Source organism: Macaca mulatta, chromosome 14 (genome assembly GCF_049350105.2).
Source record: "Macaca mulatta isolate MMU2019108-1 chromosome 14, T2T-MMU8v2.0, whole genome shotgun sequence".
Taxonomy (NCBI): Eukaryota; Metazoa; Chordata; class Mammalia; order Primates; family Cercopithecidae; genus Macaca; species Macaca mulatta.
The window spans coordinates 1740844-1762167 of record NC_133419.1 but is presented as its reverse complement, the minus strand read 5'-3'; the positions used below and the strand labels follow the sequence as shown (position 1 = coordinate 1762167).

The following is a 21324-nucleotide window of genomic DNA, read 5'->3' as shown; positions in this document are numbered from 1 at the left end:
TGTGGGAGGGGGATGAGCAGGAGGATCTGGGGGTGGGCACATGTGGACAGCAGCCTGGGGTCTAATGTAGCCCTTGGCTTCCTGCCTCAGATGAGCTCCCTGAGGAGGGGCAGCTTGGGAGGAATAGGGGGCCGCCCCCAGCACTGCGGAGGCTATGCGTGTGTCACATGTGTGGATCTCTCTGGAGCCCCAGCAGGGCCTTTGGATGGCTGTGCAAATGGGAGACCTGCTCATCTCGGGAACTCCCACCCAGACCTGGCTCGGTCCCGCAGCCTCCGTCCCCAGCCCTGCGTGTTGGACATGCCCAGGCCAAGCCCCAGGAACGCCAAGGGACCTATCAGGGCCCTTACCAACCAGCCCCATGCAGCCTGGGGTGGATTCCCCTGTAGGGGCCTTCCCAGGCTCACCTCCTTGCTGGAAGCAGCTTCCCTCCCAGCCTGAAATCCCCAGGACCCCTGTGGCCTCCTCCCGGGCTTTCCCCGCTGGCCACTGACCACACTGCAGGCCACAGATGCGGGGGTCCAGAGCACGGCCGATGAGGCTGGGGAGAGCCAGACCAGACCAGCCATGGGGATTCAAATCCTTTATTGACAGTGGAGGTGAGGCCAGCCCTCCCTGGCAGGCTCTGGGTGCATCCCCCTAGTATGTTCTGCTGGGAGCCGGGCACCAGGGCAGGCGTGGGGGCAGTGAGTAGCCTAGGACTCAGACTCAAACATCTTCTTCCGGCCCTCCATGCCAGACTTCTCCTCGATGTTCTTCCTCCAGTCACCCACGTCTCGCAGGTCCCGCTCCTGTGGAGGGGAAGGCAGGAGAGAGCTCAGGCCCCCCCACTTATGTGTGCACCCTGGTCCACACCACCTTCAGCTTCAGTTTACCCTCTGCTTTGGGCAGTGGAGTGTCACCTGCATGGCACCCTGGAGGGGCAGTGGTGCAGGGCTCCTGGCAGGGCAGGTGTGGGAGGTGCTCCCCAGGGACAGGGCAGGTGTGGGAGATGCTCCCCTGGCAGGGCAGGTGTGGTGGTGCTCCCCCCGCGGCACATACCTTCTCTGTGTCCTCCTTCTTGACCTGCTTCAGGTTGGCCCTCAGGTCCATGCACACCTTGTGCTTGGAGCCCAGCAGGGCCTTGAGCATGGCGTCAGCCGACATGCGCACCCTCCGCAGCGGGGGCCGCTTGAACTTGCCCCGCAGATCAAACAGCTTCTGGTTCATGTCCTCCAGCTGTGGGCAGGAGAGCCAGGTGGAAGCCTGAGGTCCTGGTGGCCTCGGCCTCCCTGGCCCGCCCACTTGCCCGCTGGGCTACTGCCTGCCTGCCTGCTGCCCGCCTGCGCCCACCACTCACCTCCTTGCTGCTCTTCTGCACCTTCACCTCCATGTCATACTTCTCCTCTTCAGCCGCGTCGATCTTGGCGTGCAGCTGTTTGCAGAGCTCCTAGGGGTGGGTGTGGGGGCGGGTGACCGTCTTGACACTTGGCAGCCATGGTCACCTGCCCCTGCCCTGACCACCCCGCTGGCCCTCTTGACAAAAGTGGGGAAACTGAGGTAGCAGGCAGGCCTGCTGCTGGGGAGGCGAGGCGGCCGGGGAGGGGCCAGTACCTGTACTTCTGACATGGAGCCCGGGATGTGCAGTGGCGGGCAATGCTCTGACAGGTAGTTCTGCTTCTCGGCCTCGCGGCGGCTCTCCTCCTTCTCCAGCTCTGTGGCCGCTATCTGCAGCATCACGCTCTGTGGCGGGGCAGGCGGTGAGGGGGCTGCAGCTGGCCCCCCTGCAGACCCACCTGGGCGGCCCCCGGGGAGCCCACACCTACCTTCAGGTGCTGCCTGCGGGCCGTGATGGCCCTGTTCCGCTTCTGCAGGGCAGGGGACAGGGGGTTGAGTCAGGGCCTCCAGGCCTGGAGCACCCCCACCCCTCTCCAGGCTCCCTGGCCAGGTCAGGGGCTCCGGCTCAGGGACCAGCGGAGCCTGGGAGCTCCCGAGGCCATGATGGGCAGTCTGGGCCTCACTGGCCCCAGACCTTGCTCTGGGACACGCTGTGTGGTGTGTGACACTTTGCCCAGGTGGCACATGGTGCTGGGAGGCCAGAGGTTGGGGGAGAGGAAGCCTCAAGGCCAGTTGGGGGCAGGTCGGCCGGCGAGGTAGGGGCAGGAAGTGCAGGAATCAGAAAGAAGAAGTGATTCCCCTGTGACCAGGCCACAGCTGCACTTCCCCTGCCCCAGAAGGCTCGGGGCAGCCACTTCCTCTCTTTCGGCTGCGTCTTGGTGGGTGGGTGGGGCACTTTTGCCAGCGGGGAGGGCCGGGCCATATTCCCTGGGCCTTAGGGCCTTGAGGCTGTGACCGATGACCTATCCTGAGTTGGGGGAGCTCCCTCCTCGTCCTGTTTTGAGCCCCCAGCAAGTACTTACCTCCTCACTGTCCAGGGAGAGAGGACGCAGGCAGGACGGGGAGAGAAGACAGAGGTTAGGGCCATGTCTGGCGGGGTCGGAGCGTGTGATGGGGTGGACAGGGCAGGAGGTGGGCAGGGTCACTGTATGGGGGTACAGGGGTGCTACTTACTCTCCCATCCTGAGGTCCTGAGCTTGGAGCCTGTGGGGAGAGGAAGGAAGGGGTGTTGGCCGGGCCCTTGCCGCCGCGATGCCTGTGCCCATCAGGTGGTGAGGGGTTCAGGCCTCCCGATGACAGCCCCTCCCTCCCACCCCCTACTCTCACCTCCTTCAAGGACAATGTCTTGGAATTCCCCAGGGTGAGAAGTAAGAGGAGAAAGTGTTCCCAAAATGTCCCAGGCATAGCCTGAGGAGCTGCAGCTGTCCCCAAGGGAGGGCGGGATGGGCCAGCACAGGTGGCCTCCTCAGTGACGCTGTTATTTTTAACCCTCTGGCTTTGGCTTTGGGCCTAAGTGCGTGGAAGAAATCGCTCCTCAGTTTGGCCTGGGGGTTCAGGTTTTGGGGTTTCTTGACCCCTAAACTCTCCTTCCAGGGTCCCCAGAGATGAAGCCTGGTGGTCAGGGCCTGTCTAGAACCTGCCTCGCACTAGAGCTGCCTCCCCAAGCATCTCCTTCTCGCTCCCGGATCCGTGCAGGCCCCCAAAGAGGGCTGCCGGCGGCATCCCCCAGGCCCCCAGACCCCTGCCCCAGGGAGTCCTCCCTCAACTAGCTCGAGCCACATCCTGTGCCCCGGCCTTGGTGGGCCGGGCTGGGCCTCACCTAGAATCTGGGCAGCAGGGCTGGGAGCGAGGTCAGGCCGGCAGCAGTGAGTTGGGCTGGTGGGCCCAGGGGGAGGGGTATAAATGGCCTCCCCCAGGCTGGGCCCCTGCTCGGAAAGGGCATGGAGTCCTCCTCAGACCAATGGGGGCGCGGAGAGCCGCAGAGACCTCCCCACCTGTCCGGCCGCCTGGCCTGGCCGCGTGCTGCCGCCCAGTCCAAGAAGTCTTGGTGGGGGATGCCATGGCTGGGCTGCTCTATTTAGGGCTTGGTGACGCGCTGGAGATGCCTCTGTTGTTCTTGTAAGGAGCCTGAGGACAGTGTGCCTGGCTTTGCCTGTGGCCTCGGCCGGGCACACGGCTTGGGTCAGCTGAGGGGTCACTGCGAGGATCCACACCTCGCCTCAGCCCATCTCGCCCGAGGTCAGCGTCCAGCCCACCGACCTGGCTGCTTGCTGGGTGACAGCCACAGCCTCTCCCTGCTGGGCCAGCTTCCCCACTCAGCCCCTGCAACGGGCCGTTTCCCACTTCAGCCCAGGCCTGACCCCCTTCGGCAAGCCTGGCTCCCGGGGTGAGGCCTGGACTTCCAGATGTGGCCTTCCAGGCTCCGCCACATCGGCCGAGGGCTGGCGGACTGCCCCCTCCTTGCGTGATGCTATCTCCCTGCCTGGGGAGCAGGACCAGGAGTGAGGGGCACGCCGCATGTGCCTCTGGGCCCCTCCCAGCCTTCCCGGAACTGTCCCCTCGCCGGGCGACTTGGAACACATCCTTCAACCTAAGGAGAGTGGCACCACCTGCCTTGGGAGCCTCTCTGACCTGCGGGGGCTTGGGGCCCGCCTGGCTGCCCGGGCAGGCCTGGCATTGCCTTCTCACTCAGACCCTGAGGCGGCCCTCACCCCCCCAGCCCCCAGGCCCCCGCCCTGCAGAGGCCCCCTGGACCGTGACTTGGCACCCTCTCGGAGTGGGGGCTCTTGGCCCCAGCCCTGCCGGCTTCGCAGCCCCATGGGGAGGATCAGAGGAAACAGCAGCGTGGAGGCTCCAGCCGCTAAGGCAGCCCAGATGTGTGGGGCCTGGGAGGGGCATCCGGCCAGGACTGAGCCCCTAAAGGCCCCAGCAACTTCCGAAGGCATCTGCTGCCCCCTGCTGCTCATGCGGGGAAGGCCCTGCAGTGCTGGTCTCTGAGGTGCTGGGGGTCCTCCCTCCACGCTCACCGGCCCCCAAACACCACTGCCCACTGTGTCCCTACAGGGCTGGCTCTAGCTCGCCCCATCCCATGTGGTCCCGACTCTCTGGCCCCCACCTCCCAGGTCTTCCCACGTGGCCCGGGGGTGGGGATCGGTGCTCGTGGGCAGGTTTCCCACCCCTGCCAGAGGGTCCGGCAGGGACCAGTCAGAGGCCTCAGGGCCTGGCTGACTCTGGAGAGGAGCCCCTCCCCTGTCATTGTGGGGGGGCCCTGGCGAGTGGAGCCAGGCCCTGTTTCTACATCCCCTCCAGGCTCCAGCCAGACACACAGTGGCAGGAGAAGGCGTTTATTGCAGTGGTCCTGCAGGGCGGCCTGGGCAAGTGCCTGGGCTCAGCGGGGAGACCGAGGCACGCGGCGCGTTCAGGAGTGGGGCAAGGGCAGGTGCAGGCGCAGGCGGGGCTGCAGGGCCAGCACGCGGTCCACCTCCCTGGCTGGCTGCAGGGGGTGCCACTGGGCAATGGGCCGCCGGGCGTGGGCCAGCATGTCTGCCCAGTGTTGCAGGGGCTGCCCCGAGGCCCGGGCACCCAGGTGCACCTTGCCCACGGGCTCAGCCCGGAGCGGCAGGCCGCGGTCCCAGACGGCCAGCACCAGGTCCACATTCTGTGCAGAGACAGGCCATGTGTCGGAGTTGGAGGAGAAAGACTGTGGTCTTCGTGGTCCGGCACTGGGTCCCGCTCTGCCCCTGCCTCCCGGAGACCCACCTGGACCTGACTGAAGGGCACCATGAAGGTGAAGGCCTCGTTGAAGTAGGGGGCAGCCGTGCCCTTTCTGGTGGCTGTCTTTCTCTTCTTCCACTTCCTCTGGTTCAGCATGAGCTGGACCTTCACGTAGGGCTCTGGGAGGGTAAGAGGTGCCGAAGGGGCATCCCAGGGCTCAGGGCCGAGCACAGACCCCCGCTCTGTACACCAGCATGGGCAGGTGTGACCCTCACCTGCCAGTCCTGGACGCAGGCCTCGAGCCTCCAGCACCACCACGGTCAGCCGGCCTGAGCTGGGCACGTACCGGAGGGAGAAGCACAGCTCTGCCACCTGCTCGGGCTGCGGGCGGCAAGAGGAGCTTCAGCCCGGGAGGGTGATTCTGGCCGAGTTGGGGTTCAGGCTCCCGCAGCTGCTGCCCACCAGGCCTCAGGGCCCTGCCAGCTCTGCCTTGGGCTGTGACCTGGTGATCAGCGCCTCACCTCAGTGGCAGCCGGCGGACCCAGCGGGTACCAGTGCTCCAGAACGTGCTGTAGATCCACGGTGCCCAGTGGCAGGCGGAGCTCACCCAGGGGCTCATGCCCCGAGAAGCGCTTGAAGTTGAAAAGCTGCACCTGCAGGGTGGTCCCCGGCAGCTCCGCCTGCGGGATCTGAGGCAGCGGCGTGAACCAGGCCCTGCTGCCCCAGCCCAGGCCCACCCAGCTGTCCAGGCCCACCCAGCCGACCATCCCTGACTCACGTGGAAGCAGCAGGTCTCGTCAAACACAGGGCAGAGCGTGCCTCGGTGCACCTTTGTCTCGTGTCTGTGCCCGGACTGGGTGGAGACGCTGACCCGCGCATAGGGGTCCACGGTGCCCCCGGGCCTCAGGTCGGCTGCCTGCCTCAGGCCCACCCTGATCTGGGAGCCAGGGGGGTGGGCTCAGCCAAGGGCCCCTGCCCTGTCAGCTCCCCACCACCCAGGGCACAGGATTTGCACTCCACCCATCACCCCTTCCGGAAACTCGCAGAACCACTGGTCCTGCACAGCAAGGTCCTTTACCTCCTGGCTTCCAAAGTCGTACTCCAGGGACAGCTGCAGGCGCCCCCATTGCTGAGCGCCCCCCGGACTGGACTCCAGGCTATCCACATCAGGCTGCACCTGGAGTGAGTCGGGACAAGGGGCAGGTGGTGCTGGCATCATGCCCCATCAGAGCCCTGGGCTCCCGGGCAGCACTACATGACAGGCCAGGCCAGGCCACCTGACAGGCACAAACCCTCGGCTTCGCTGTGTGTTGTGTGAGACCAGCCAAACCCACCTCAAACGTGGGGTCTGTGGTATCCCTTGCCTTCCTCAAGAACCCGCTGTGGCTCCCCTGGGCCCATGGAGCAGCCCCTGTTGCGTGACCTCCTCCTCACCTCCGTTCACCCACTTTCCCTGCCAGGAAGGCCCTCGCTGCCCCTGCCTCTGTGGCGGCTAAACCGTCCCTGGGGCTGAACTCGCCTCACCGCCCTAGGCTCTGGAACCTGGATTTCGAGCCCTCTCTGGACTGAGCGAGAAGGGGCCGCTCCTCACCAGGTGGGTGGTGGTGATGCCACGGGCACTGCCCAGACCCACCGCCTCCTTGTCCCTGGGCTTCTTCCTGTGGCGGCGGCAGCAGCAGCAGGCAGCACAGAGGAGGCAGGAGACGACGAGGACGCCTGCGGCAAGGGCGCCTGCAATGAGAGCCCAGCGGGGCCCTGGGGTAGAGGCCGGGCTGAGTGCATCTACGGACAGCTGCAGCCCCCACTTGGCTGGGTTATCCCCACACCCCTCTTGGGAGTCCCACAACTCACAGGGGGTCCCGGCGATGAGGTCTGGAATAAGCCCAGGTATAGCTGTGGTACCAGCTGGGGCCAGGGCACTGGGAGAGTCTGGTGGGTGCCCCATCTTTCCACCCTGCTGGTTTGGAGGAAGCGGCCCAGGAGGCTGGGTCAGCTGGGAGGGCAGCCCCTCCAGCCCCTGCCCGGTGCCCCATCTGCCTGGCAGCAACCAGTGCTGGGTCTGCTGGGCAAGGAAGCAGCCTAGGGTGGCCAGGGGCGAGGGCTCTGCATGGCAGGAAGCTGAAGGGAGGGAGGCTCTGGACCCTGGCCAAAGCTCCAGTTTAGCTGCCCAGGCCCAGCCTCCTGGCCACCTCCCCACAGCCCCCAGCCCCAGCCAAGCAGGCAGGGCCTGGGCAGCCTAGTCCCTGCCTTCACCGGCCCTCAGAGCACCCTTGCCCCCACTGTAGGATGCTTCCTCCACTAGGAAGCCCTCTCCCTCCCTGCTTCTCTCTCCCGGGTCCTGGACCCTGGGCCCTGCCTGGGGGGTCCCATCTCATCCCTGGGGGTCTCATCTCTGCGGTCCCATCACTTCCTTGCCCCTACCCCAGGACCCACCACAGCTGGGGCCCACTATGGTTTCCAGCCGTGCAGGTGGAGCATGCTCACTGCAGCCCCCAGGAACATGGAAGCCCAGAGGGGTCTGCAGGGTCGTGGGGCGAGGAGCAGGGCTGGCTGTTGGGGGAGCTCACTGAGCAGGCCTCAGCTAAAGGTGCATTCCTGGCAGGGGCTCAGGGCCACAGCGCCTGGGGACGAAGGTGAGGTGGGGGCAGGTAGGGGCAGGGTGCAGCTGGGAGCGGCCAGAACATTCCTCACACACTGACTCAGCCGCCGCCTGGACTCGCCCACCTGCCTGCCTCTGGCCACCCTTCGGCATGTGGGTGGGAAGGAGGGTGGGGTGGGTGCAGCTGCTGGCCCCTGTACCCGCCTTCCTGGGGCCTGGGGAGGGAGCACACCTGGACAGACTGGCTCCTCCCACCTACAGGCAGGGGAACCAGGGTGCCACATGGGGCCCACGGTGACCCCGGGCCCGGGGTGACTCCCCAGCTCAGCTCTTCCCTGACTCCACCCGCCCCGGAGAGAAGCAGCCGGCCAGGAGACTGTGTTCCTCCACGTCGGCGCCTCCCCTGCTTTGCCCACAAGAGCCTGGGGCCTTCTCGTCATGTCCAAGTCAGCCTGGCCTTAGGGGCCCAGTCTGGGCCATCCCTTTGGAAATAAGCAGCTGTTCAGGCCAGATACCCTCACCTATGCAGCCCCCCAGTCTGGGGCAGAGCAAGTAGACAGACAGAAAGGGACCCCACCCTGACTCCAGACACACACACACACACACACACACACACACACACACACACACACACGCGCGTGCACACACGCACACAGCATCAGTGCCCCACTCCTTGGCAGGCTGGGAGAGGCAGGCACACTCCCAGAACGGACCCAAACCCCCAGTGTTCAGAGGAGGGGGCTGCAGCTCAAAGGGGGAGAGAGGGTCCAGGTTCCAGCCCCACATGCATGTTGTCCCTGTGAGGTCAGCAGGCCAGGTGTTTTATAGGCGAGTGGACCGAGGCTGGGAGCTCTAGTTTTGTGGCTTTGGAGGCCATCATGGCCCTGGAAGCCCAGCCTGTCCCCAGAGCAGAGGGGCCAGCACTGTGGAGGGATTAGAGGTACAAAAGGAGATGCGGAGGTCAGGGCCAGCTTTCCAGGCTGCATCCTGTGCACAGGGCCCCATGCTCAGAGAGGTCCCTGCTTGGTTTAATGCGTGCTGGGGCCATCTTGAAATTCTTAATTTTGGAACGAGACGCTGCACATTTTCATTCTGCACTGGGCCTCACAAATTACAGAGCTCGTCCTGTTCGGGGGACCCCTTGCATGAGTCACCTGCAGATGGAGTGTGGGTGTACTGGCCTCGGCAGCCCCTCGGCCCCTGGGGGACACTCCCAGGTGGGTTGGGCGTCCCACACGTGGCTGGCAGAGTGCCCCTACTGGTGGCTGATGGAAAGGGCTGGGTCCACAGGGTCCCTGGAGCAGGACTGTGCCAGCCAGATTCAAACAGGCCACTGCCTCCTCCCCACGTGGAGTTTAAAGGCAACTTCTCCTTTTGAAATGTCAGAGCCTGTGTACGTGCTGAGATTAAAGTAGCTTCACTGGAGATTTTTATGGTTGAGATTCCGGATAAGTTGCCAATACAGAATCTGCATCTGTGAGTGCAGGCATGTGTGCGTGTGCGTGCACTCCTCCCCTGTGCCCCTGCTTTGCTGGCATCCCCCCCTCCTTTAGTCTAAGAACGGTCAGGGCGGGGAGATGAGAGCACCCCTGCAGTGATTTGCTGCAGCCGGCCAGCGGCACTCCTGGGCCAGCCTGGTGACCTTGTCCCCCGAGGAGCACAGGGGCCACCCAGAAGCTGTTCTGGAGTACCCCAGGACCCTGGGGGCGCTGGCTGCCGACGCTGAGGGTCCCAAGGCCTGGGGAGGTGCAGGGTCCCTCTGGACCGCCGGGACCCGAAGGAGGTGCAGGTACAGCAGGCGTGTGGCCACCAGGTGGCGCCGTCCACCCCTCAGGACCCGGCCTCCCTCCCGGCTCCTGGGGACAGCGCCCTGGAGACCCTTGGGCGCTGGGGGCTCTCAGGTCTCCCGGCCCTGATCTGGGAATTCCCCGCCCTCCCTGCCTGAGCCTCCGGGGCCGCTCTCCCCGTTGTCTAGCTTTGGCTGTCCATCTCCTGTGGCCCTGCTGGGAAAACCTTCCCTGGGAGTTCACACCATGTTTTCCCAGGAAAGGGAGACGGGTCCTTCCTCCCTGGCTCCCCGCCTGGCCACCGCTCCAGGAGGCTCCTTAAGGCTCTGGAAGGCAGCTCGGCTCTCCCCACGAAGGTGGCTGCTCTGCTCCTGCAGCTGCCAAGCTGCTCTGCATCCCCATCCTGCTCACCCTCCAAGGCCAGTGTGAGCCCATCTCTTCCAGGTAGCCCTCCCTGGTCACCCCAAGGACCCCGAGAGCTGCCATGAGGTTTTGTGCTAAATCCCACCCCTTGGGACCCCCAGTCCCCACCAGGCAGAACAGGGGCGAGCCCCTCCTTTAGACTTCTTGTTAGCCCAAGACCAGGCACTGTTTCAGGCTTGCTAATGCTTCCCTCTACGGTGAATCTACATGGAATGCTTTCTGCTTCCGTGGGAGCACCTTTCCGTGGGCCCTTCCTCTGGAAAAGCAAGATTTCCCCGAGTGCGGGGGATGGCAGCCCCCCAGGTGTAAAAGCTCTCACCTGACACCCACCGCTTCCTGTGGCCGGCCAGCCACCAGGCCTTCCTCTCAGACACCCGGAGGCCAGTCCAGCTCTCAGACAGCACTGCCTCTGGTGACGGGGAACTCTCTCCTGGGGGAGGAGGGGTGCGGGGGGCAGGGCTGCAGGAGCCCCACCTTGTGGCCACAACTGCTGGCCCGTGAGAACTGGGCAACTCCCCGCGTTAGGAAGGTCTCCCCGAGGCGCAAAGGCCGAGCATTTGGGCTCCAGCCTGTTTCCAAGGGTCTCTTGGTGCTGGGGGCACCCTGAGCCCTACGCAGCTTTGCAGGAGGGGGTGATGGGCCCTTCAGGCTGGCCTTGGTGAGGGGCAGTAGGAGGCGGCCTGGCTGAACCTGGTTTGAGCAGGTTCTGCATGCCGGGAGGGGTCCTGAGGTGCAGGGCCGCCTGGCTTGGAAGAGGGCACCTCAGGTGCTGTGGGTCGTGGGGGAACTAAGTGTGAGGAGGGTAGGGGCCAGGTGGGGCTGCCCTGGGCAGTGTGGGGCAGGGGGCTCACAGAGAGCCAGGAGGGCCTGCTTGGCTCTGCCGCTGCCTCCGCTTCCAGCCCCAGGCACCCTCAGGCCATTCCCCTCCGTGCCTTTGGCTCCTACTGGACTAACCCAACCTCTTGAGTTCTTGGTTTCCTAATGAGCAACCCCCTTATCAGCTGGGCGAGTGGCTGGAAGTCCTCACTCCGATCTAACCTCAGTGCCTCTTGCTTCAGTTGGACCCCCGAGCAGGGCCTATAGCCTAAGCTTCCCTCCCTCTGCTCTGGCTGGTTAGTCTGGTCTGGTCACTCTACACAAATCCGTGACCTGGGCCTACCGTGGAGTGGCCACCCCAGGCCAGGGCGTTTCCTCAGAGCCTTTATCTGCTGCTGGTTAATGCTTAACGGGAAAACCTATCCCAGCAGGGCCGGCCCTGTGGGGCTGGTCAGGCAGCACGTATGGAGGACATAGCCTAGGCCCCGAGGATGTTTTTGTGCCACAGCAGGGGGACGTGTGGGCACACATGTGCACTTCCGGGCCCCTCCGGTCACACGCGGCCCTGGGCGTGTGGGGATGTGTACGTCCTTCTGGTGTTTGCACAGGGCAGGGGTCTGTCTCCTAGTCTGACCCAGTCTGGGATGAGAAGGGCCGGAGGCTGCCCTAGTGGGGCTTTTAGGCAAGCGAGGGGACACGTGCAGGGGGTGGCTCGACGCCGGCCCCAGGGTACAGCTGAGCTACGTGCCCCGCGCGCAGTTCTCTGCAGCCAGCTGTGTAGGGGCTTTGTACCTTCCCCAGTACATGGGCGCCTTCACGCCAGATGGGCGTCTGAGGTTCCAGGGCAGGAAGGAGAAAACCAAACAGAGCTGGAGCCCGAGGCCAGCCCCGAGGCCCCGAGACGGCGGCTTGGCAGCCAGCAGCTTCGTGGAGACCCTGGTGGGGCTCCTGGACGGGGATGCTTCCTCTGAGGTCGCCTGGGGAATGCTTGAGGTTGGAATGCAAGGCGAACGCTGGTTCTGGGGAGCCAGGAATCACTGGCACACAAAGAGAAGTCTGCTGAGTGAGCGTGTGTTTGCCCGCCCACTCTGACCCCAGCTGCTGCGCCCCGCAGGGCTGAGGCACCCTCATCAACTGGGGCCTGGGATGGCTGGGGATGGGGGAGTTCAGCTTGCCATGGTTCTCTGTGGTTTGGGATGCCCTGTGCCCATTCTCTGTGTCTTAGCTTGTATGTGCCACACTCACCTTTCATGCATACTGTCTGTGCCTCTTCATCCCGGGAGGCTGTACCCCATCAACCAGGCATCTGGGGAGGCTGCACCCCATGATCTGAGCCTCCGGGGAGGCTGTACCCCATCACCGAGTCTCTGGGAGGCTCTGCTCCATCTTGGGCATTGGGACCTGCACCCCACTCCTCTGAACATGGCTGGTGCTGAATCCGTGGGCTCAATTCCTATCCTCTGAGAATTTGCCTCTGGATTTTGGCGATGAAACCCCCACGTCCTGAAGTGTCTGGGTGTCTTCCTGTCACCTGGAAGTCGGGGGGCGTGTAACCTACTCCTCAAATGGCCGTTATCGCAGCCGCCGTGTCAGAGGATGGGAGTTCTCCGTGTCCTCCCCGCATTGACCTCATCTCCCAAGGGCCTTGGGGACCTCATGGCTGGGGCCCAATGCCCCACAGCTTTGTGTGGACCCCATTTACCTTGTCTGGGGGGGGTTTGTGTTCATCAGGAACCCTGGCATCAGAATCTCTACACCCCATGCCTGAGAGTGCCTGGGGGACACAGTCTGGGGACCTGAGTGCCTGTGCAGCCCCCTCCCTCATGCCCAGGGTCAGGTGACCTGCCCCTTCTCTGTCTCCTGTTGTCACTAGGGTGCCAGGACAGCGCGCCCCCCACCTGTTGAACCCTCTGAATCCCCCATGACACATGATACTTAAGCCTGGGTGCCAGCCCAGGGCCAGGAGCCTGGTGCCTCATTCCTGTGGTTTTGGACGTCCTGTGCTCCACGTACCTCACTGCTGGGTGCACCCCCTCTGCCTTCATGTCTGCCTGTCTGAGAACTGCTCATTCCCGTGGCTCTGTAACGTGCCTCCGAAGAGCTGAGCCTCCGCCTCAATCATCTGACGTCTTGACACGTGTACCCCATTATTCCAAACACCTAGAGCCCTGTACCCCATTGGTGTCAGTGTGTGGGTTCCTGTTCCCATCAGCCTGAGTGTCTGGGTCTCTGGACCCCATGGCTTAGAGGCTTGGGCAAGTCTCTGTCCATCCACCCTCTTGACAGTTCTGGAACCGGAACACCAATCACTCGAATACCTGGATGACGGAGAAACTGGGGCCCTGACATTCCACTTGCCTGAGTGTCTGGGCAGCCTGGACCCCAGGACTCTGAAGGTCGTGGTGCCCTGTATGTCAGAAGTGAGGTTATCTGACCCCACAAGCCCTGGCTGTCTCCTTTCGCCCGAGGGCCCGGCAGCCCGTTCTGCAGCTCTCAGCGTAGACGCGGCGGGTGCTCCTCACCCGCGTTTCTGAGTGGTGCGTGTCTGGAATCCTCTGACAGTGTGGGTGACACTGCACTCATCTGCAAAGGTGCTCCCAGTCCCCTGAGGACAGAGAGAGCATAGCCTTTATTCACCCATGTGTCTGGACACTCGCCCTTCCTCCTGGTCCCCCTGCACGGGGCCCTCTTATTGTGAAGGCTCAGGTCCCACGGACCCGGTCGCTCAGACAGTTTGGCTCTGGAACCTCCTTGTCTGAGTGTCCGGCAGCTGACCGGGTGTCCTACCCCCTCCTCCGACAGTCTGAGTAGTGAGGACTTCAGCCATCAGCCCAACGGGCACTCTGCCCTGGGTTTCCAGGTCTCTGGACGCTCCACCCCAACTCGCTGTGCGACGGCTTACCTCACCCCATGCAGCGTTGGGGACCGTGCACCCACATTCCGAGCCCTTGAGCCCCGCTCTTCTCTAGCTGCCTGAGGGCTTTGATGCCTTGTATCCCGTCTGTCAGGGTCTTTGGCAGCCTAGCCCCCACCACCTGCCTTGAACGTAGACGCACGTCCCAGGTCGAGGGCCCCCGGTGCCAGTTCCAAGTTCCCCTGTGTCTTTGGACACCCGCTGCCCTTTCGTTAGCAGCTGTCTCGGCCGTGGGAGCTACATTCGTCCCTGTCCAGACGCCTCTGTGCCCTATTCACGAATTCTCAGCTTCACCACCCAAGCCTCCAGGGTTCTGTGCCCCTTCCTAGAGGCCTGAAGCCCTCACAATCCCAGAAGCATCTGAGACACATGAACCCCACTGACCCTAAAATTGGGGTGCCTTGTTCCCCCACGATCCTGCACAGCCAGCGACATGCCTTTTGCCTGTGACTGTAGATGCCCCTCTGGAATCAGGGTGCCGTTGCTCATACACCCCTCCTGAGCACCTGGACCACGAGTCCCCGTGAGTCTGAGTGTTGGGGTGCCCTGCTCCCCATTCACCAGGGGTTCTTAGCAGCATGTGCCGTCAGCCACCTGTGCCCCGCACCTCACACAGACCGAGTCCCAGTTCGAGGGCCCCCAGTGCCAGTTCCAGGTTCTGCTGCATCTTTGGACGCCCCGAGCCCATTCACTGGTGTGTCGGCCTGTATGAGACCATTCAGCCTTGTCTCAGGGCCTGGGTTCACGCGCAGCTCTGGGCAGTCTGCACCCCATCCGCCCACGTCTCAGAGACAGTCTGTGCATTGTAGCCCGGTTCCAAGAACAGCTGCCGTGCAGCCAGCAGGCACATTCCAGGGTTTGGCCAAAAGCCAACACAAACCCTCATGCCGCTGGCACTAGCACGGAGTGGGGGCAGACGCAGGGGCTGACCGAGGTGGGGCGAGAGGGGAGAATGGGGACTCTCAGTTTGGAGCCGAGTGCTCAAAGCCTTCCCTGTACACACAGAGTCCTGGAAACCAGGGGGTGTTGGGGTGTGGGAGCCCAGTTCCCGACTGAGGCATGTCCTGGACTGGCTGCCAGAGAGATCAGTGAGCGCGCAGGCTGGAGGAATGTTCCAGGGCCCTCCACCGCGCTGCCATTTCCTGCCCAGGCTGCCTTGGCCACCCACCCACTGGCTGCCTGGGCTGGGACACATGGCGGCCTGGCTGTCAGATGTGTTAGCATCGGCTTGGGACAGGGTCCCGGGCCAGAGGAGTGGAGGCAGAGGCAGGCGGTAGGGGTGTGACACCTCTGGCGGCTGCAGACCCCGGCCCCCTGCTCCAAACCTGGCTGGGACGCTGGGTGCTGTGAGGCTGTGGCACAGGGAGAGAGCCCACTGGAGCCTGCGCCCCCGCCCACTCTGTCTCCCTTGCGGGAAGGCCCTTGGCTCAGCCTCCCAAGTCTCTTGACCGTGTGCTTCCTGGAGGTCAGAGAATGACGCAGTGTGCATGCCACGTCTCCTGTCCTAGGGGACTCCTGGGGTCACCTGGGAGCTGCCTCAGTTTTCCAAGCCCCTGTGTGAGTGAGAGCTGGGTCCTACCCACCAGGGTCCCCGTGGGAGAGATGAGCAGGCAGACTCTCGGATATGCTGGGGCCAGCCGGGCTCTCTGGGAGCTGGATGAGGGGCTGTCCAGGTTTTCTGGTGAAGAAGAGGAGGCCCGATTCAGGCTCTGTGGTGAGCAGGTTGCTTTGTATCCCTGGATAGAAGGAGGGCACTGGGTCCCGCCCTGTGGGGTCCCCACACTTAGGACCCGGAAGTCCCAGTTGACCCCCAGGTTGGAGAGCCCTGGGGCCCCCGCCTGTCCTGGTGCTGTGTCCCCCCTGCCCCGCCCCCTGCCACTTGCTCAGGACTCCAGCCCCGTTCCCACTGCTGCCGGCCCCACACTCTCCAGGCACCCCCAGCTCAGGGGCTGGCCAGAGGTTGGCTTCGGAGCCCCCCGGGTTCCTGGTAGGATGAGCCGGGAGCTCCCTTCAAGTAGGTGGGGGACTTGCAGGTGCGACGGGGGCTTTCCCACGCCTTGACCAGGCTGAACCAGCGCCCTGCGGGCACTGCCTGCACCGTGCACGGACCCCCTGTGAACAAGCGCCCCGTGTGCAGGTGTCACCGTTGCAGGCCCCACTTTGGGCCGGTGTCACTGTGTGCAGTTGTCACTGCGTGCAGACCTGGGGCAAGGGTTGTGTGACTCACAGCAGTCCAAGACAGTGGCTGCTGGGCTCAGAGAATAAGAAAGGAACCAGGGTCACCCACAGCCTCCAGCCCCACCCTGGCCACAGATTCCTCCCTGCAGTTCCAGAGGGGCCCACCAGCCAGAGGGTTTCAGGCCTGGAGCACCCGACATCCTGAGGGCCGCACTTCTCCCCACTGCCCTCGAGCAGGCTTGGTGCATCTGTGATGCGGGTTGGGGCTCCCCGTTGACCAAGCCCTGACTGGGGCCCCCCACCTGCCTGGCTGGCGGGCAAGGGGTTGAGTCCCGGCTCCCCCGAGTTGCGTCCGGGGTGGCTCAGGATCCAACCCCAAGGTGCCCTCAGGGCCTTTCTCAGCCTCCCCTGTGGTCATCCCCAAGGGCGACTGCTGGCCGAAAAGACTGACTGGCTCCACAGGGCACCTCTGCCGGAGGGGTCAGAGCAGCAAGGTTGCCGGCAGAGCCGGATCAGCTGGACTCCAAGCTCCCCCTGCTGTCTGCTGGCCGCTCCTGGAGGTGGCCTGACCTCCGGCTCCCGCCCGACCCCTGCTCTCCCTCCCTGCCCTACGGGCCAGACTCCGCCTGCTGCCTCCCAGCCGAGCCCGCCAGCCTGGCAGGCGTTCGGGCGCCCCCTTCCGTACACAGGCCTCTCGACGGCCTCTCCAGTGCAGGCCTGGACCCTCCTCCTCCCGGGGAGGGACATCCTAGGACCCCTGACTGTTCAGAGCCTTCCTCCTGGGGTCCCTCCCCACAAGGGTCCTTTTTCTAGATAAAAGTCTCCGTCCTGGGGGCCTGGTCTGCACAGAAGTCTCTGAACTGGGGTCTTTTCTGAACAGCCCTCCGCCCTGGGACCCTCCTCCGCCCCCAAACGAGCTCTGAGCAGAACCCGGAGGGTTACCTTAAGTCCTTGACATTGAGGCCTCAGAAGCCACCACTGAAGTCATCCGAGTGGCTGGGAGAGAAGGAAAAAAAAGACCCCTCGAAGCACAAAGGTCACCCCAGCATATCGGGGTCTGTGGAAGTTGGCAGCCCAGCAGGATTAATCTTCCTTGGGATGGCACGGGAACACCAGGCCTAGTCCCACACTTCAGGCAACACAGGTGCACAGACTGCCCATGTGGGGGTCTGTAGAGGCCTGCCCAGCACCAGGCAAGATCAGGGAACAGGGGTGCACAGACTGCCCATGTCGGGGTCTGGAGAGGCCTGCCCAGCACCAGGCATCAGCTTGCAGACAGAGGACAAGAGACACTTTCTGGCAGTGTCAGCCCAGCCCTCGCCTGTGAGTGTGGGCGCATGACCCACACAGCCTCACACACACGCACACACGCACACCAGGCACGGGAACACTGCTAAGCACCTGTGCGCACAATGTATGTGCACACTCACCCACGCACACACATGCTCGCTCTCTCCACGTCAGCTCCCCAGGTGACTCTGGGATCTCCGCTGTCGCCCTGATTCTTGCAGCTGCCTTCTTGGTGGAAACATCCTGTAGCTCGTCTAGACTCTGCACAAACCTGCTTTGGAAGGGCCGAGTCTTAGTTCTGCGGCGGCCACTGGCTCCCTGCACCCTGCGCTGCCCTCCTGGCCAAGGCACACACAGAGAGATGTCAGGTGCCACCCAGCTCTGTGAGAAGACGCTGGCAGGCGAGGGCATGGGCGGATGCCCGGGCTGCCCAGCGCCTGCAGGTCTCACCACCTCCACCTCTGCTCCTGACCGCTGGCCACTTCCTTTGGCTTCCAGTGGGGCACATGGGGTCCACCAGTGGCCAGCACAGTGTCCAGCCAACCAAATCTGGCCTCATCCAGCAGGATGGGGAGGAGGCTGGGCCCACCCTCCTCTGGGCAGCCTCTGCCCAGTCCCAGCCAGCCAGCGGGCACGGCTGTCCTGCTTTTCCCGCCTCTGACAGCCACAGCATGTTCCAGCCATGTTGGATCATGGGGGCTTCCTGTTCACTTCCATTAAGTCTGGGGTGGCTCTCAGCCTCCAGCCTCTGCCACCTCTTTAGGACCAGATTCTGAACAGAGGTGAAGACATGCAAGAGCCTGGTGCTGGGCGGGGGAGCGCGGGGACCTCCAGAGGCCTGTAGCCCACCTGCCCCCTGGGTATGCTGCCCCTCACTCCAGCCTGCCCTTCCAGGCCTGGCCACCAGCAGCCCCGTGGGCCTCCCTGTCCACGCCCACCCTCTCCAGAACTGGACATGGTTAGGGGCTGGTAGGTAAGGGACTCTAACCTTCGAGAAAGGTCCTCCAGGGCCAGAGCAGACCCACCCACAGGGCAGCTCATCTTCCCTGGGATGGCACAGGAACACCAGGCTTAAGCCCATGCTTAGGGAACAGGGGTGCACAGACTGTCCATGTGGGGGCCCGTAGAAGCCTGCCCAGCACTAGGCAAGATCAGGGAACAGGGGTACACAGACTGCCCATGTCAGGGTCTGGAGAGGCCTGCCCAGCACTAGGCAAGAGCCTATGCCCACAGTGCTTCCCAGGGAAAGAGCACCCAGCAAGCCTTCAGTGGCCTGGGGGTTGTCCTAGGACTGGAGATCGGAGGGCCAGTGTTCCAGGCAGAAGCAACGCAGGCACACGGCAGGGGCGCAGGACCAGCTCACCAGAATCCAACTGGGCCTGTGTTGGCCTGGAAGCTGCCCTGCGGTGACCTGGGGACCTGGAACTTCCCAAGCTCCTCTCCCTCCTTGCCTGGAGACCCTGAGTGGCCCCAGGTACACTTCCAGTCCACTTGGCTGCTTGTTTGCCCAGTGTCCACAGGGCAGGGTGGAGGATTAGCTCAAAGTAGGCCAGCAAAGGGCTGGTTCCTGCTGAGGCTGCCGGCCGGAAAGGCAGCGAGTCCAAATACAGAGAACTCTGGCGGGCTCAGGGCAGGCCCTGAGGGTAGAGAGGAGGGTTGGCTTGGGGGTGGTGGCAGTGGAACCTCTCTACTGCTGGCCTCGATGGCTTCTTCAGGCCCTAGAGTCACTTCATGGTGATACCTGCTGTTGGCTGGTGTGGCCCAAAGTCAGCCCTCTCCTAGTCACTCTCAGCCACCCCTCCCTGACCTAATTGCGGGCAGGTCTGGATGGCACGAGGTGTGGGGTGTGGGACTGAGGAAAGTTCCTTTAACCCATCCACTCACTGCCCAGGCAGGCATCCTGGTCAAAGAGCCATCTGGCTTTGTGTGTCTGACTGTGTGGGTTCCCCTCTGCGGTTCCAAGAATCTCCTTGACTCTGGAGTTTCTGTGGGTCCCTGGTCTACTTCCGTGTACTTGTGGGTGTGTCTGAGCTTCTGGGTCATCCACGGGCCCAGCTTCTGTCCTTTCTGTGGGCCCATCTGATCCCCAGGGGTTTGGGTAACCCTGCATTTCTGTAGGTGCCAGCATGGCACCCAGAGACACTTGGCATGGGTCTCTCTGCCTACTAGCTGCAGGATGCTGAGCAAGAAGGAGGGCCCTCCTGTGCCTCACATGCCCCCTCTGCAGTACCCATGTCCAAGGGCTGCCATGAGTTAACTAATAAGTTACCATGTGGGAAGCATGGAGAGCTGTAAGGTGCCTGGGATGTCAGTGGCTATTCCTGCTAGTGTGTGTTCATCTGCATGTCTATGGGGCTTCGCAGATACGTTCACATCTGTCATTTCCTTCATCCTCTGTGTGCCCCTGTCTATTCTCTCTCTGCATCTATCTAGCTAGACGGATAGCCAGATGGATAGGTAGATAGATCGGTAGCTAGCTAGCTAGCCACTCACTCATCTACCTGCTAATCCACCCACCTATCTATACAACCATCTATCCATTCACACAACTATTCATCCATCCATCCATTCATTCAACCATCCATCCATCCATCCATCCATTCATCCATCTATCCATCCATTCATCCATCTATCTACCCAGCCATCCATCCATTCATCTATCCACCCAACCATCCATCTGTCTATCCATCCATCCATCCAATCATCCATCCATCCATCCATCCATCCATCCATCCATTCATCTACCCACTTATTCACCCATCCATTTATCCACTCAATCATCCTTCCATCTACCTGTCTGTCCATCCTTCTATCCATGCATCCATCCATCCGTCCACCTACTCATCTGCCCACTCATCCACCCACCCATTTATCCACCCAAACATCCAACCATCCATCCATCCAGGCACCCATCCATCCATCCATCCATCCACCCACCCACCTGCTCCATTTTGCCTTCTCTCCCTCCTTCCTCTCCTCCCTCCCTCCCATGTCTAACTTTATGCAGCCATGGAGGTGGTGCTGGACACGCAAGCCCCAAGATTCCCATGGTAATGGGGTGTCAGTGGCTGTCATCCTGGCTTGCTGGGTCTGGCGCTGTTCATAAGCTGCCCCATTGTAGGTGTGGCCCCCGTGTTCTCAAGCTCCTATGTCTTGGATGTCTGTTGCAGCTTGTGGCTGTGCTGAGTGAGTCGGATGTCAGATGGTGCAGGAGCAAAGTTTTAAGACCTACTGGTCAGTCTCTGGGTGTGTTTAGGCTGCTCAGGAATGAGGTGTTCAGCTGCCAAGGCCAAGGCGGAGGGAAGCTGGATTGTCCTTTGGGAACTTGAACAGTGGCGCCCCAGGGCCACGTGGAGGGAAGGGTCCCAAAGCTGCTGCTGGCTACGCTCTGACACACAGCAGCCCTGACTCACAAATGCCCAGGGGCAACTTCTCCGTAACGAGTCACAACCCATGTTTGCCAGGAGTGCTTGGTGGAGAGAAAGCCAGGTACCCACAGTTCTGAGGGGCTCCTGACCCCTGGGCCTTTGCATTTGAAACTTGCCTTGTAGTCTGAAGGCAGATTATTTCCAAACCCTCTATTGGGAGAATTTTACACACACACACAAACATTCCAAGGCTTCCTTAGATTCCATGAGTACCGCCAAATGGCCAGCCAGTGCCTCCCACCATGCAACTCCGTCTCTAGATTCCTTTTATTATAGCAAGTCCCAGTGGGCCTCTGTCTGTCTTCTCATGTTCCCAAAAGATAAGAACCCTTTATCAAAAATCCATTTTCACAGCTAAACAAATACCAGTAACTCTTTAATATGATCAAACCTGGACAGGGCTCAAATTTCCCCCATTGTCTCATAAATGGCTCTTACAGATGGTGTCTTCGAGTCACCCCACACGGAGCTCACGTGCTGCCTTGCTCCTGTGCCTCTGGAGCCCCCTTTGATCAATCGGTGCCTCTGTCTTTTCATTCTTGCCACTTATTTGTTGAAGAAGCAAGGGCACTCATCCTAAGGAGTTCCCAACATTCCGGGTTTCACAAGTCGCACCACACAGCGTTTCAGGTGTCCTTCCACACTCTGTAACGCTGAGGCCTGATCAGTGTGAGGTCAAGCCTTTTGGCAAGGCTGCTTCCTGGAGGGAGATGGTACTTCCTTTGTGCATGGCAGGAGGCACTGGATGTCCTGGGATTTCCTCCTGGGATATGGGGCTGATCAGTGAGTGGGTTTGGG

The 21324-nt window shown here is 62.5% G+C and overlaps 2 protein-coding genes across 27 annotated transcripts; both read right to left on the bottom strand.

The window, feature by feature from the left end:
• Positions 1-568: 568 nt before the first annotated feature.
• Positions 569-2406, bottom strand: TNNI2 (troponin I2, fast skeletal type). The gene is made up of 5 exons (XM_077961688.1): positions 1806-2406; positions 1594-1722; positions 1340-1429; positions 1042-1218; positions 569-791 (listed from the first exon to the last, which is right to left on the bottom strand). Exons 2-5 carry the CDS (start codon positions 1714-1716, stop codon positions 696-698), a joined length of 486 nt encoding a protein of 161 aa, XP_077817814.1. The 5' UTR covers positions 1717-1722; positions 1806-2406; the 3' UTR covers positions 569-695.
• Positions 2267-10330, bottom strand: SYT8 (synaptotagmin 8). 26 transcript variants are annotated; one of them, XM_077961686.1, is made up of 9 exons: positions 6943-7221; positions 6683-6846; positions 6170-6268; positions 5870-6028; positions 5613-5780; positions 5367-5472; positions 5137-5270; positions 2551-2580; positions 2267-2406 (listed from the first exon to the last, which is right to left on the bottom strand). In XM_077961686.1, exons 1-9 carry the CDS (start codon positions 7034-7036, stop codon positions 2404-2406), a joined length of 957 nt encoding a protein of 318 aa, XP_077817812.1. In that variant the 5' UTR covers positions 7037-7221; the 3' UTR covers positions 2267-2403. The 26 variants fall into 26 exon arrangements, with proteins under 26 accessions (XP_077817812.1, XP_077817813.1, XP_077817811.1 ...); XM_077961687.1 differs by having other exon boundaries at positions 6683-6822; positions 6943-7178; XM_028833031.2 differs by lacking the exons at positions 2267-2406; positions 2551-2580 and adding exons at positions 4706-5035; positions 10220-10328 and having other exon boundaries at positions 6943-7048.
• Between the last annotated feature and the right edge of the window lie 10994 nt (positions 10331-21324).